This window comes from Cantharellus anzutake, assembly GCF_015039405.1.
Source record: "Cantharellus anzutake strain C23 chromosome Unknown EI90scaffold_1, whole genome shotgun sequence".
NCBI classification, from domain to species: Eukaryota; Fungi; Basidiomycota; class Agaricomycetes; order Cantharellales; family Hydnaceae; genus Cantharellus; species Cantharellus anzutake.
The window spans coordinates 2,594,139-2,609,872 of NW_024066951.1; the positions used below are offsets into that span (position 1 = coordinate 2,594,139).

A 15,734-nucleotide genomic window follows, 5' to 3' on the forward strand; every position below is an offset into this window, starting at 1 on the left:
TCGCATCATCCACACGACCAGCGCTGGCACCACCATCTCACCCGAACGCATGCAGGATTGACAGAAACCAAGGGAAGATAGAATGAAATGAAATGACGACGAGGGCTTGAAAAACGAACCCAAAAACTGAGTGAGATCGGATAATTTGAATGTTGGCACGTATGTGTGTGTGTGCGACCCGGCCATGAGCGAAAATTAAGGGTGCGTGACAGCGAACGGTGAATAGAGCAGAGCAATGATGGGGAGGGCAATTTGGGTGCGTGAGTCAGACTATAGGAGCTGATGAAGCAATTACGGGCATAAAGACGGGTTTGACGTCACTGTAGTATGTAGCCCCCAACAGCAGGCTAATGTCCAAATCAAGTCCGAACATCTCGACATTCAACTGGCGGTTCTCGGCTGTCAGGCAAGAAAAACAAACCCCTTTCCAAGTTTGTTGCCGTGCCTGGACAGGTGCGTACTCTCTATCTATAGAGGCTGGTATCCTGCCTAGGCGCGGACAAGGGTGGGGGGTTCCATGCGAATATGGCTTGCAACGAGCGTCCCACCTTTCATGGGGAAAAGTGGACGAGCTTCAGTCCATGAGCCAGGCCATCTTAGACCTTGGATTGAAAGTGGGTGTGAAGTGGGTTGTGATGTTATTGTCACTAGTGCCGGGTCTGGAAGGAAGAACCGAGCCAAATCGAGTCCAGTACGTCGGCATATGATGATTCCGGCATCTCTAAGCACATTAATACTATGCCATATCGCCTCTTTCACCGCTGCGAAATCGAGTTACGCACATAAGTATATGTGTCGTATCAGTCACTTGAGTCAAGCTAGAAGATCAACCAAAATCACCATCATTAGCCCGAACCAAAAAAAAAATATGGAACGAAAACTTACTGGGAAGCATTCAATCTCGCCTGCGAAAACCTCTACACATTAAACTTGGCCTGCCATATCCCTCCCGTCCCTGCCCGTATACTCCTCTAGCTGCTCAAACCCCTCACATTCCGCCGCTCGCTCACATCCTCATTGGTCCTACACCTGCACTCCCACTCCGCCTTCCCGCACCACTAGCATTCCCACCGCCCTGTCCCTCCGCTACAGCCTCGTCCACGATCTTCTCCATAGACATCCTTGTTCAAAGAGTATGATATAGGTCGAAAAAAAATGGCACCTTGAATTTACGACGGAATCGAACAGTACAAGGGGACTCCAACCAATTCTGAGCACGATCCTCTGCAGGTTGGTCGATGAAGTTGGTGGTGGTGGTATATGGGCTATTCGAATAGAAACGGTTGATGTGGGGAATGCGCCGAGTTTGCCGAATCGAGTCCGACACTCGTGAAGTGCGCCACGGTTGTCGTCACTTGAGCAGGATCCCAGCCTCTACTAGTCATCACCACAACTCTATTGATGTCCCACACTTGCTCCATGTGGCGACGATTCGACCCGTGTATTGCTTGTCAAAGTGTTAAGTCAAAGCTTGACGTGTCTCTTACGTATTGGAGTTGGACATCCCTAAGCGGTCACTGCACACTGTTATGCTTCCACTCGATTTTCACGCGATACATCGGACAGTGTCGACCTGTCGTCGGTTTTGTCCCCCTATTGTGCCAACATGCATCATCGATCGATCGAAACCTCAACGTCGTTGGTTAGTATGCAGAAACAGAGATCAGTACATCAGCGATGAGCGATACGAGAAAGGAATGAATACGATATTAGAATCGAAAGATACGGCTGCGATTTGTTATGGGTGTAGCGCAGCTAGTGAACTCTGTAAATGTTTTACCAATAGTTTTCAATCAAAAAATTGAGGTTGGTGTTCTCGAGCCAAATATCCAATTAAAGCTTGCCTGGTATGTGCAGGTAGTAAAGTGGCCGATACGATGACGAGTCCAGCATGCTCAAATGTGGATCCTTTGTGCCTCGGAATGGCGTCCTAGATTGGAGAGAGCGTCACGTAGAGTCTCAACTGATTTGGTCAATTTAGGGGTGTATGCTCCTGGGTTAACAGCAACTAGTTGGCGCCGGATTTTGACACATTCTTCGATAGATGGGAGCGCCTCCGAGTGCCGTCCCAGATTGGAAAGAGCCCAATATTGATTGTTGAGTGACATGGCCAAATCCGGGGTGTATGATCCTGAGTGAACAGCAACTAGCTGGCGGTAGAGTTTCACGCTTTCTTCAATGAATGGGAGTGCCTCGGAGTACCGTCCGAGATTGGAAAAAGCCAAATATTGATTGTTGAGTGATATGGCCAAATCCGGGGTGTATGATTCTGGGTGAACAGTAACCACCTATCGGTAGAGTTTGACACTTTCTTCGATGAATCCGAGTGCCTCCGAGTGCCGTCCGAGATTGGAAAGAGCATTATATAGATTGTTGAGTGACATCGCCAAATCCGGGGTGTTCGGTCCTGGCTGAACAGCAACTAGCTGGCGGTAAAGTTTGACACTTTCTTCGATGAAGGGGAGTGCCTCTGAGTGCCGTCCGAGATCCGAAAGAGCATTACGTAGATTGTTGAGTGACATGGCCAGATACGGGGTGTATGATCCTGGGTTAATGGCAACTAGTTGACGGTAGAGTTGGACGCTTTCTTCGATGAATGGGAGTGCCTCCGAGTGCCGTCCGAGTATGGAAAGAGCATTACGTAGATTGTTGAGTGACCCAGTCAAACCCGGGGTGTATAATCCTGGTTTAACAGCAACCAACTGGTGCCGGAGTTTGACGCATTCTTCGATGATCGAGAGTGCCTCCAAGTGCTGTCCAAGTTCGTAAAGGGCATAATATAGACTGTTAAGTGACACGGCCAAATCCAGGGTATAGGAACCTGAATCCACAGAAAAAAGGTAACGGCAGAGTACCACAGAATCATTTGCTGCCTCATATGCCTCCTGGAATCTTGAAAAAAACTCCAGGTTCCATGGAAGCCGGCTAAGCACTTTAGCCAGTGTGCTAACAGCACTGTGGTCAACAGTCAACTAGAAGACCATGAGGTAGTTTCTTTAACAAGATTGATGACCCATACCTTAGCCCACTCAGGAAGCAACAAGATACTAACATAGCTTTCCATTCTCACACAGACTTCCACCCACCGAGTTGCTCCCCGACTCAGAAACATACCAACTGACACAGCAAGCTCCTCTGATGGTTCCTCGACTCCACTGAGGTGATGGACGAAGTGGTGACATGCATAACGAAAGTGCTCAGATAACTCCTTTGAAGGAATGCAGGGCATTTCGTCTTTTTCGTCCAAATTTTCAATCTGTCCTAGGCCCCTTACAGAGCAGAGACCCTCATTCAAAATCTCGGTACATCGAAAGGCGACCCTCGCATTCTCCACCCCCACAGCCACGGGAGTGCAACGAGAGCTGATCATTTGGGGATGGATCCGATCGAGGATAAAATCACGGAAAGACTGGTGTAAGATGCGAACCGGAATGTGGGAATCCTCAACTCCTGAGAGCAGAGGTGCGAGTTCAGCTAACGCATATTGAACAGAAGAATTGAGGAAAGGGAACAAAATTGCGTCCCAGGCTGTGACGGACAGGGGCTGCCGAGCAACGAAGATTGCTCCCATCACAATTGGGTAATCGTGCGCAAAATCTTCATCATCCCAAGCACACTTCTTCAAAACGCTTGTATACAAATCTTCCATCATCTTCTCGGCAAGGACCTCTGGTCGTTTGGCACCAGTGTCAAGCAGACTTTCGAGTGTCCTCATGGGATCTTTGTTGGCCATCTTCATGTAGCGAAAGATGGTGCTGATCCAGATAAACAAACCATTTGCTCGTCCCGAGATTTCTTGTACCATTTTATCCTCATCCTGAAGATTGCGCTGTAAATTCCGATGCAACTTCTTTAGCTTTTTCAGCTGGAAGCATATGAATTTAGCACAGTCCTGCACATTTGCCCCATCCAAGAGATCAATAGTGAGACGATCAATAGGGTAATCGGGGGAGAGGTAGCGATTCACGAGATCATATTGTCTCGATGTGATGAAGAATTTAACGGAAGATGGTAGCCTGGGCACTTCGTCCCCAAGAATTTCGGCAAGAGATTCAAACACTTCTTTGTCACATTCATCCAAAGCATCAATGATGATCACCATAGGACGGTCGGAAGGTGGAGGTTTATGGAGCAGAGGTGAAGCCACTAATTCCTTGAACTGCATCGTGAATGGAGCTGTTGAGAGGGTGGGGTCTTTTCGAAGGGCAGAGATAATGAAGGTGCGATAATCTGCATCACTATTTGCTAGAGCCTGAGCAATGCCGCTGAACAAACAGTCCGGCCGTGACTGTTCACCAACTCTGAAGAAAAAGCATAGCAATAGGATAGCCTCCCTGTTACATCTATCTGCAATTGTGTGCACAATCAAAGTCTTGCCAGCGCCGGCCACAGAGGTCAGTAGCATCAGCTGGTTCTCGTTATCCCCAGTGTTACGACACCAGTTCATGATACGCTCCGTGAGATCGACCCTGGTACCTTCTAAGCATGCCTCTGTTGAATCATGGTGGGCGATTTGAGGGTATCGGAGACTGCTAAGGATGTTAGAAGTTAGGAAGGAATATCAACGTCCCATATTTTGGGCGCACGGACCTGCAGCCGCCAGAGATTTTCCTTTATTCCTTTCTTGTCTTTCTTGTAGATCGACGTCGCTTTAGGCTTAAAAGCCACTGGACGCGACCTCTTTTGTTTCCCTCAGTTCTACTTTCGTGAACTGAGGTGAGGTCTACCTTTCTTGCGCGACTACTCTTACTAAAGACTGTTGTGTATTCTACTTAGCGCTAATCCTACGCTAGGTACACTAATATCATTCTAGTTCTACTTTCGTGAACTGAGCGCTAATCCTACGCTAGTTCTCTCACAGGTTATGAGCCCAGTGAACTCCGTACCCATCCACCTCACCCCTCTCCATGTCTTCCACTGCCATATCTACTGATGGTTCTCGTTATTCCATAAAACCCCTTGATAACGAAGGAAAGAATTACCGAGTTTGGGCATCTAGGATGAAACTCATCCTCGAGGCTGGAAATGTTTGGGAAGTTGTCGACCCCTCTTCTAACGGTGCTGTTATGCCAAAGGGGCTCGACGCCAATGACCCATTGCTTCTTGAATGGACAAAAAAGGATAAGTTAGCCATGACTCAACTAAAACTCTATATCGATGACGAACCTATGATGTCCGTTGAAGAGCAAACTTCTGCTCGAGGAGTCTGGCAAGCTTTGTCTGATAAGTACAATGGTCTCGGTTCTCATGACGCTGGCATCCTTACCTCCAAGCTACATCGCTTCCAACTTGACGACTCTAAACCACTCCAACCCCAGATCAACGCCATGCAACAAATACGTAGCCAACTGGCTGTACTTGGTCAACCCGTCTCTGATTCTGGCTTTGCAATCGCTATCTCCGAGGCCCTTCCCACTTCATATGAGGTCTTTAAGACCCTGACTGTTGCAACTGTCGATGACTCCTCCCAACTGAATACTGCCACACTTCTTCGCCAAATCTACCGTGAAGAAAAACATAAAGAACATTCTTCCGGTATTGCCGCTATGGTGGCTAAAACGCCAAAACCTGATCGGAATAACTCACCGAAACCAAGCGGTCAAAAACCCAACACTCCCAAGTCTAACGTTCAGTGTACTAATCCCAAGTGTGGAAAACTTGGTCATACGTTTGAGCGATGCTGGGCAGAGGGCAGAGGATCAGAAGGAAAGGGACCAAGAAGAGCGAAGGCTAAGCGAACGCCACCTGCAGGACCCTCTAGAGAGTCTGCTAAAGTCGCCACGTCCGACACAAAAGTTGAAATGCTGTTAGCTTCTGCGGAAAAAACATATTCCGGTCAAGAACGCCACACAGAGTGGGTAGTTGATTCCGGCGCTACGGTGCACTTATGCAGGAATTGAGAATGGTTTACCGCTTATCGCCCCCTTCATCCTCCTCGAGAGATAATCCTTGGAAACAAAAAATCGATTCTTGCACCTGGAATTGGTCAGATCGAAGTCGAGATCAGAATCGGAGACTCTTCTCGACTCACCACCATCCGTAACGTCCTTCATTGTCCAAAAATCGCCCACAATCTCCTTTCTGTCCCGCAACTCTCTTCCTCCGGTGCCCAAGTACGATTCCTTGACAAGACTTGCCACATCCTCAACTCGTCTAATGAGCTAATCGCCATAGCCACCCTTGACAACGGCCTATTCCGACTACCTGTAACAGTTGTTGGTACAGAAAAGGCCTTCATATCCACTATCAACACACCAGAAAACGCCAATCTGGCACGATCTGTAACAGCCAGCGTGTCACTTGACATCTGGCATACGCGCTTAGGCCACATATCAAAGGAATCTATCCTTAATATGATGTGCAGTGGAATGGTAAAAGGGATGGACGTACTAGGGAAAAGATCACCCGAAGAACCAACTTTCTGCCAAGGTTGCGAAGCGTCTTCCCACCATCGCAACCCGATCCCATCCAAAACACATACCAGAGCCGACCAAGTTCTTGGACGCGTCTTCTCCGACGTCTGTGAAGTCCGAACTAAGACGAGAGAAGGATATAAGTACTTTATTACCTTCGTAGACGACTATAGTCGCTACCTTACCGTCTATCCCATGAAGAACAAGAGTGACGCTCTGGAACGGTTCAAGGAATACCTTGCTGAAGCGGAAAGGCAAACCGGGCAGAAGTTGAAGACCCTGCGGACAGATGGAGGAGGCGAGTATTTCTCGAATGACTTCATCACATTCTTGAAGGGTATGGGAATTCTCCATGAAAAGACTAACCCTCAGACTCCGCAAGAGAATGGGGTAGCAGAACGAGTTAATAGAACGTTGGTCAGCATGGCTATCGCGATGATGAAAGGAGTTGAGTCTCAGATCGGACGTACCTCCTGGCCCTATGCCCTTCGACATGCCGCTCTCATCAAAAATGTCTCTCCCCATTCATCACTTCCCAATGGCATCTCTCCTCACGAACGCTATACAGGGAACAAACCTACTGTCTCCACTATCCGAACTTTTGGCTGTAAAGCCACACTCCACATCCCAAAAGATCAACGAGGTAAACTTGATGATCGCTCACTCACCGGGATTCATATTGGCATTGCCCAAGGCAAAAAGGCCTTCTTGATATATGATCCCACATCACGCAAAGTCCTCGAGTCTAGGGATGTGCATTTCTTTGAAGGGGTCGCCGACTCGGAGCGAGTAACGATTGAAGTGCCGATTGTGGAGTCGAGGGGGCATGTTGTGGCGACAACGGAAGAAGAAGAGAAGGACGAGGACGAGGGAAGGGAAGACGTGAGAGAGGAATCAGGTAATGACGAGACACCCGAGGAACTCACCGAACTCCCTCGACGATCGACTTGACTACGACACGCTCCCATTCCAGATGATGACGACCGATATAACGTCAGTTCCTACAACAAAAAGAAGATACCAGAGTCAGTGGGGGCAGCATGGGCGATGACTGCCACAGGGAATGAACCGCGCACCTACAATGAGGCGATGAACCGACCCGACTCAGACTCCTGGTTGGAAGCGTGCTTGAATGAACTCAAGGCACTAAGGGAAACCAAAACGTATGTGCCAGTTAATCGAAAAGATGTTGACGCTTCGAATATCGTTGGATGCCGATGGATATTCGCACTGAAACGAGGATCCAATGGCGAGATCAAACGCTACAAGGCTCGAATCGTTGCCAAAGGTTTTAGTCAAGTCTATGAGATCGATTATAACGAAACATTCGCACCTGTCGTGAAATGGTCATCAATATGAATTCTCCTTGCCCTGGCTGCGCATTGCAAGAGGGCTCGCGGCTCTCTATGCCGACTAAGCTCGTGGGGCCTAACTCTCCAAAACCTCTACTTTCTCTCTTGACTTCGCTATGCTCGATCCTAAAACTCCGTGGTGGGTTCTCCAGGATTCCGCAAGGTCCGGGCTCAACTAATCTACTACCCACTCGTTGTGGGCTAGACAGTTGCCCTTATTCCTACTGTTGGATTCCACACACTCACTCCAACTCTAGCACGTCCTAGAGAATTTTGGGGGAGGGGAGAACTTCTATTCCAAAATCCGGTATGTACAGGATATAAGGAACAATTATTTTTAGAATAATTGATGAGAAATATTGGTACCATATGGCACCTGCATACCTTATTAGGCGAAATAATAAAAAAGGGTAACAGTAACAATAAAAGAATATCAATCAATATCTGAAATGATGGCAAAATATGAAAATATAAGGAAATAAGCGATTTCTCAGCGGATTTACGGAATTAAGATCCGAAATTGGAAATGTAGCTGAATAGAACTATTACGCAGCCAATGAGCATTTTTACCAATTTATTAGACGCCGTGGGAACGAGTGAGGCTGGAATTCTGGGTTGCCGCTTGAGATTCCCACGCCCGCACATGCCCGTGCCTAACTTGCCCAACATAGAACTCCGTCAAATCTCCACCGATTAGGACGTTCTTGATACCGTCGGAATCGTAAGAATTAGGACTATTTTTAGATACCGAATCCGTATCGAGTTGTCGCATGAATGGAAGGGGTTTTCTAATCGTAGAAGCGGGTATCCGAGCCGGCTCTGCACGTGGGCGATTATCCCGCCTACAGCATCGCGACCTTGAAGTTCATCAGATGGACGTCACCACGGCTTTTTTGAATGGAGAACTGGAGCACGAGATCTATATGCAACCTCCACCAGGAAGTGCAGACTTCGGGAGACCAGGTATTGTCTGGAAGTTACAAAAGAGTCTTTATGGGTTGAAGCAGGCTTCGCGAGCATGGTACATGAAGGCGAAGGAAGAGTTGATGAAGATCGGATTTGTCCGATGCGATTCAGATCATGCGGTATTCATTTGCTCAAAACGGCAACATATCTGCATCATCGCGCTGTACGTCGATGACCTTATGATCCTGTCTGACGACCTCTCTCTCCTTCGAAGAAAGAAGAAACTTCTCATGTCTACCTTCAAGATGAAGGATCTCGACGAAATTCACTGGTTTCTCGGGCTTGAAATCACTCGAGATCGAGCTCGGCGCCTAATCCATATCTCCCAGAAACGCTATGTCGAAGACGTACTGCAACGTTTCAGCTTTCTTAACTCACGTCATACTTACACACCTGTCGCACTCGGTCTCAAATTACCTCGCTATGAAATTCCCCAAACCGATACACGACAATATCAATCTCGCCTTGGATCCGTTATGTACGCCATGTTGGGAAGTAGACCCGACATCAGCTATGCGATCACTCTTCTCAGCCAATACTCGGCTAACCCAGGACAAGAACACCTAACGTCGATCAATCGACTTTTACGTTACTTATCGCTTACTCGCGATTGCGGTTTAACTTACAACGGATACTCAAAGGACGACGACACGATGGCATACTCAGATTCAGATTGGGCAGGAGATCCTCGTGATTGTCGCTCGATATCTGGATTCGTTTTTAAGATGGCTGGAGCTGCCGTTAGTTGGAGTTCGAAGAAACAAGCGTCAGTAGCCCTATCTAGTACAGAGGGCGAATACATGGCTTCAACACACGCTGCGAAGGAAGCCATCTGGATTCGACGCTTCCTCAGTGACCTTGGTGTGTCCATTCCTACCCCGATTACTTTGCTCATCGACAATCAAGGTGCTATTGCACTCGCAAACAACCCTGCTTTTCACACGCGAACAAAACACATCGGGATTCGACATCATTTCATCTGAGAATGTGTCGACAACAAGTTAATCGAACTTGAATATGTGTCTACAAACAATCAACTCGCCGACATCTTTACGAAAGCATTGGGAAGTGATAAATTCGACAAGTTCGCTGAGGCTTTGGGATTACAAGGGAAGGATACGTTTTTCCGGAGATCGGATGGTACGTCGAGTGGGGGTGTTAGAAGTTAGGAAGGAATATCAACATCCCATATTTTGGGCGCACGGACCTGCAGCCGCCAGAGATTTTCCTTTATTCCTTTCTTGTCTTTCTTGTAGATCGACGTCGCTTTAGGCTTAAAAGCCACTGGACGCGACCTCTTTTGTTTCCCTCAGTTCTACTTTTGTGAACTGAGGTGAGGTCTACCTTTCTTGCGCGACTACTCTTACTAAAGACTGTTGTGTATTCTACTTAGCGCTAATCCTACGCTAGGTACACTAATATCATTCTAGTTCTACTTTCGTGAACTGAGCGCTAATCCTATGCTAGTTCTCTCACAAAGGATCGGGTCATTCTCCAGGCGGTCTAAGCTGTCCTCTATGGTCGATAATTTGACACCAATTGTTAAATTCGTCCTAAGCTGCATCGACCGAAAATCAGAATGATTATGGAACAAATGCTGTGGGGAAAGCTACCTGAAACGATGCCAACGCTTTGTCAAAATCTCTCTTTAGGCCCTCAATTCTTCCTGGGTCTTTCGAGTAAGTCCATGCATTTCTTACAGCTGAGCGTTCCTCCAATTTTCTAAGTCTTCGTTCGATTTCGGACTGGATCTCCTGTAGTGCACTGGTACTGGACGTAAGAATGATATCGGAAACCACCAAAAACCAACACAAAGTACCTCCCAAGCTCTGTGATGCCCTCCACCCATGATGTTGCCTCTTTCGCTGACACATCATAAGACTTTATGGCTGAGACTACCTTGGCCGTAGTGCTAGCTATGTATTCACCAAAATTAGTCCATTGCTCCTTGTTCTCCTTGAACTTCTACGTGGCGCAAAGTAGCGTGAGCTTTCTTTCATAATCAAGCTTGGATCATTACCAACGTTAATCTCGTCGAGGATGGAGAGTGCACCGCCAGTGGCCATTTTGAGAGGGGGACACCAGTCAGCGGTAGCATTGACGACCCTGAGAATTGGAACCGCTATGTCAATTCCCGCCACAAGGAGACTATCGATCGTTTGCCTGAGAGCTTCAGCCTTTTGCTGCAGTGACATGGTCGACAGCTAAGTAGATGGAGCAGTGTTGGGCAGACATGGTCCCAAATGGTCACATGGTCCGAAGTCCGAAGGTCTGATTCAGTAGACAACGTCTTTCCCATGGTCCGAATTGTCCCATCAGTTGTCTGTCGGCTAAAGCCGGGGCCTCGCTAGTTCAATGTCGGCAGTGTCGGCAACGAGTTTCGCGGAAATAGCCGCAAGGTGATCACATGAGGCTCGGGTTATCCCTCGTCTGGTTGGAAATCGGCTGCTTCCGTATTTCGGACCTTGAGACAATGGACCCTTGTCGGAAGCACAATCAGACCAAAAATGGTCTGATTGGTGGTCTGATCGTGTCAATGCCAACACTGAGATGGAGAGAGCTTTGGGCGCGCAACGCACGTGTGAACCCCTAAACGTTCAGAAGCTAGAGTCACGAGCCCTCCGTCTGATTATGGAAGGTTGAGGAAGGATATGATATGCCCAATCACTTTCTGGTGGACACCATACGGACCTCCGATCCAGGATCAGCGGCGAATTCTAGCGGTAGCATGACCCGGACTAGTTAGGTGGTACGAATGATGACATTACTGTAAGTAAACTGCACGAGATGCCGCCCAGAACTGGAAGCAGGATGAATGTGACTTGGAATAAGAACTAGATATGAACGAGCACGCAGGATGACCGGGTGCAGGCTTTCCGCTCGTTGGTGCATAAGAAATGGGTCTCAGACAAGTATAGTGGCTTGATACGAATCGCTACGTTACTTGTTCTAATCTTATTGTAGCTCTTCGGAACGTCCATATCCTGAATGGAGGGACAGTGCTGGCAACAGTGAACACGCGATGAAGGATGCTTTGGACAGAGGCAGGTGTCATTTCGCTACCTATACACCCTAAGAAGCAGTGGTCAGAACCACGGGGACGACAGCGTCGGAACTTCTCGCACACAAACCATAAAAGGTGAAATGGCCCGACTGCCAGACCTTGGCTGCGCACATGGTGTTAAGGATGAATGTGAGAAGGAGGCTAACGAATTGGAATGATACCGAAACGAGGAGGTTTCCCATCATAAAGGAGAACACGCTCCCAATAGGAACGATTGACCATGTCGCCGTCCATTGATGCAACAATGATGTTTCTCAATGCTGAGGAATGGCGTCCGCTTTGGACCGTGTGGTAATACTGTGTCCACACGTTGGGATAGGAATAGCAGGTGGCCCTCCAGACTCGGCAACGACGCTAGCTGTCAAATACTCCACCATTCCCTAGGACCTCCTCGAGTATCACGCGTACAGTAGGCAGACAGGACAGTACCAGAGGTTTTCGAATAATCCAAGCCATCGAATGGCCACGAGAGCTAGTGTTAGATCATTCGTGTTGCCGTACGAGTTTGGGAGTGCAAGGGCCATCAGCCAAAGTATATAGCGATCCTGGAAAGCATGTTGGCGCAATAACATCCGAAACAATAGCCTCCAGAAACAGAGCGAGTTGGAGAACGAGGAGAAAGGGTATGCAAAGCGTTGTGTGAGCTAGGATTGCACTTTTACAAACAAGAGCACGGCAGGATATCCGCCAAGGTTGTCCTTGATCAAACGCCAAGCGACTGATGCCATCGAGTAGCGATTATCACGGCGGTTTCGTGCCGAGTAATATTACATAAGTGACGGGGCAAACATTAATATTATCGCATTCTACCACCGCTGACATAAGTGCTACATTAGCGCGCTTCCTCATTCACTCTAGAGTGTTAATTCATGCTGATCGATTCACGAAGATCGACATAGTAGTAATCGACATTAATTTCTTGAGTATGATCCGGGTGGTGCACAGTCGCGGAGCCGGTCCATTGATCGTGAGGACCAACCTTATTTAGACGTCATGTATGAACAATGAATTCGCATGATTCGCGTCCCCCTATACAGCACACCGTACTGGAACTGTATTCACACTCAGTTCGCAAAGTAGCTTCTGAACTAATCACCACTTTGCATGCTGCGTGCATGCATAAACGGCCTCAGGCTCCCAGAAAGACGAAAGGAAACAGAAGTTCAAGCAAGAAAGACAAATGGGATGGAATATAATGGAAAGGAACGTCCGAAAGCACCAAGAATATCGAAAGTATGAGTTCAACTATCGTTTCCCGGCGCCGGAGGAAAGCAGCCGCCGCGGGTCGGGGATAAAAGGAGAAGGCGGGAAATGATGAGAATGAAGAGTGAGGGTTAAAATGTACGTGCATTCGCGAGGCTGATTTAATAGAAGTAGTGCATGGGGACGTTATATTGGGAGCGAAGGGAAGCCGAGTGAGAGGTGTCTGATGGGGAGACTATGTAGGCAGCTCATTACAATCCGATCAGTTGTGAACGTACCTCGGCGGAGCACATCAGACTCGGACCCAGTCGTTCCAGGGGAACGACTGGTGGAAAACATTGCATCCGGGATGATGTAAGCGCTACATGTGACTATACCGACGTTGGTTCAATGTATATCACTATTTACACCTACTTCGATGTAAACTCGAGAACGGCATGGCCACCGACTCCATCGCACCCATATGTTGAGCCAACGGAAGATACAATAAGGAGAAATGTCGCTGACGTCTTTGGGAAGACTCTTTGTGGTTTCCAATTGAGAGCAGTCGTTGCCCAGATCCATCGGAGGGATTTGCTCTTGACAGCTCTGGCAAAACTTGGTGCCATTGCTGTATAATGGCGGAAGGATAAGACTGTAATCCTTACAATGAGTAGGAGTGCAACCTGCCGCTTCTCACTACGGGAACGGCTCCTTTGAGACGAAGGTGGGAGGCCACTAGAATCTAACCAGCAATCATCATCGTCATTATTTTCGTTTTCCAAATCGTCAATGTCCTCCCATTTATCCAGTTCAACAATTTCCCCAGGGGTAAATGTCGCCGAAAGGAGACAGCCAATAAAATGCCACAAAGTAGGAGCTTTATGGGAGAATTTCTTCGCTGTCCGCTGAATAGACGGAAATTTAACTTCCTTGTGTGTCATTGATGAAGCTGAGAAATGGAAGCCAGAGGCTATGTCTGTTAGGCAATCGAGCTCATTCGTGAGTTGTTGGCGAGTGTAAAGGAGCACTGAAGCGAGAAACAGGGTAGGATCCAGCGAGTAGAGCATTTAGAGACACTTTCCCTTTCAATAATGAGACCAACAAGCGTAGGGAGAGACCCCTTGATTTTATGGAGATTTGTGGGGTTGTGACGCAGATCATCGCTAAGGCAAGCGTCGAGAAATTCATACAATATCAGACCATTTGCTTCGAAGGAGTTAAGCACAGCCTCTACACACGCTCTCTTCGGCACTTGAAGGGGTAAAGGAAGTGGGGACTCATCATATCGGACAGTGAGATCAGTTGCGCAATAATATTCTTGTTTGTTCGATTCAATATGCACAAATAACAGTATACGGCTGTCGTGGGAAAATGTTTTCCACCAGCCGTTCTGACAAGATAAACAAGCATAAACAGAACGGCTGGGTACGAGCCTGGGAGCACATGCACTTTCGTGCTTTCCCCACACCAAATCTCAAACCCCAACGTGAACTCCAGTTCGATCTAATCGGCCGAGTCCCACGCCAACCCGATTCTGGTCCCTCCACCCTCAGCCTCACAACTCCAGATACCAGCATCCACTTTCCAAGCAATCCATCTTCTCTGATCTCTCCCTCACTTACAAGCGAGAATGGATCAAAAAAAGAAATTAGATCGACCTGCGCCAGCGCCAGCACTTCCATCTCACCCGGACGCAGGACAGAACTGAGAATATAATGGAGTGAAACGACAACGAGGTTAATTGAAAAACGAAAACGAAAACGAAAAATAAAATGAGATGGGATAATTTGGAGATTTCCTGTTGACGCATGTGAGTATGCGACCTGGTCATGAGTAAGAGTTAATAATGCGTGACGGCGAACGATGAATAGTGGAAAGAAATGACGCGGGGAGGGGCAACTTGCATGGGCCCGTGAGTCAGATTATAGTTGATGATCAAGCAATTAGAAGGACCCGAGAGCGGAAGCATAGACGGGTTCACTTGACGTCACCATAGCCCCTCATCGGCAGGCTAATGTCCAAACTAGGTCGAACATCTCGAGATTCAAGTGGCGGAACTCGGCTATCAGGCAAGAAAAAAAAAACGCTTGCCAAGTTTGTTGCCTGTGCCTGGCAGTTAAGGATGGACGGGTGCGGACAAGGGGGGTTCCATGCGAAGATGGCTTGCAACGCGAGCATTCATCCCTTCATAGAAAGGAAATTGCAACGCGCGAGAAAAAAGTGGACAAGCTTCAATCCACGAGCCAGGTCATCACAGGCGTTGGATCGGAAGCGGGAGGTGCAGAGGGAGGTGATGTTACTGTTATGTACTAGAGGGTCTGGAAGAAAGAACGGAGCCAAGTCGAGTCCAGGATGATCCCGGCATTTCAGAGCACATTATCACCTCCACCGCTACGAAAACGAGTTACGCTCGTATCAATCATTTGAGTCAAGTGCTCTAGAAGACCAACCGGAGTCACCATCATTAGCCCTGTACAAAACAAAACAAAAAAAACTGTGGAACGAAAACTTACTGAGAAATACTCAACCTCGCGCTGTTCGCCTGCGAAAACCTCCACATGCAAAATAAACTTGGCCTGCCTTGTTCCTCCCGTCCCTGCCGGTATACTCCGCATACATACTCTAGCTGCTCGAACCCCTCACACCCCGCTGCTCGCTCTCAACCATCCTCATTGGCCCTACACTCGCACTCGCACTCCGCCTTCCCGCACCACTGGCATCCCCGGGCCCCACCGCCCCGCCCCACCGCTACAG

The 15,734-nt window shown here is 48.1% G+C and overlaps 4 protein-coding genes across 4 annotated transcripts; 1 reads left to right on the forward strand and 3 right to left on the reverse strand.

Annotated features, from left to right (window-relative positions):
• The first annotated feature begins 216 nt into the window (after positions 1-216).
• EI90DRAFT_56675 (uncharacterized protein) lies at positions 217-1,229 on the forward strand. Its single transcript, XM_039067806.1, has 2 exons — positions 217-691; positions 775-1,229. The coding sequence occupies exons 1-2, from the start codon at positions 351-353 to the stop codon at positions 926-928; spliced, it is 495 nt and encodes a 164-aa protein (XP_038924092.1). The 5' UTR covers positions 217-350; the 3' UTR covers positions 929-1,229.
• Positions 1,230-1,895: 666 nt separating this feature from the next.
• On the reverse strand, positions 1,896-4,447 carry EI90DRAFT_3149597 (uncharacterized protein; the record flags this gene model as incomplete). The annotated part of the gene is made up of 3 exons (XM_039065600.1): positions 1,896-2,269; positions 2,309-2,972; positions 3,020-4,447. 3 exons carry the CDS (start codon positions 4,445-4,447, stop codon positions 1,896-1,898), a joined length of 2,466 nt encoding a protein of 821 aa, XP_038924093.1.
• A 5,716-nt stretch (positions 4,448-10,163) lies between these two features.
• Positions 10,164-10,926, reverse strand: EI90DRAFT_3114964 (uncharacterized protein; the record flags this gene model as incomplete). Its single annotated transcript, XM_039062730.1, has 4 exons — positions 10,164-10,289; positions 10,345-10,495; positions 10,551-10,696; positions 10,756-10,926. The coding sequence occupies 4 exons, from the start codon at positions 10,924-10,926 to the stop codon at positions 10,164-10,166; spliced, it is 594 nt and encodes a 197-aa protein (XP_038924094.1).
• Positions 10,927-13,172: 2,246 nt separating this feature from the next.
• Positions 13,173-14,179, reverse strand: EI90DRAFT_56842 (uncharacterized protein). Its single transcript, XM_039067808.1, has 2 exons — positions 13,277-14,179; positions 13,173-13,221 (listed from the first exon to the last, which is right to left on the reverse strand). Exon 1 carries the CDS (start codon positions 14,045-14,047, stop codon positions 13,409-13,411), a length of 639 nt encoding a protein of 212 aa, XP_038924095.1. The 5' UTR covers positions 14,048-14,179; the 3' UTR covers positions 13,173-13,221; positions 13,277-13,408.
• Between the last annotated feature and the right edge of the window lie 1,555 nt (positions 14,180-15,734).

What these genes read in the sequence shown, in the direction of transcription:
- EI90DRAFT_56675 (XM_039067806.1), top strand. Translation starts at nt 351, where the DNA reads ATGTCCAAATCAAGTCCGAACATCTCGACATTCAACTGGCGGTTCTCG. An exon ending in ACCGAGCCAAATCGAGTCCA is followed by an intron (nt 692 to 774) that starts GTACGTCGGCAT and finishes TGCGAAATCGAG; the next exon opens with TTACGCACATAAGTATATGT.
- EI90DRAFT_56842 (XM_039067808.1), bottom strand. Translation starts at nt 14,047, where the DNA reads ATGCTCTACTCGCTGGATCCTACCCTGTTTCTCGCTTCAGTGCTCCTT.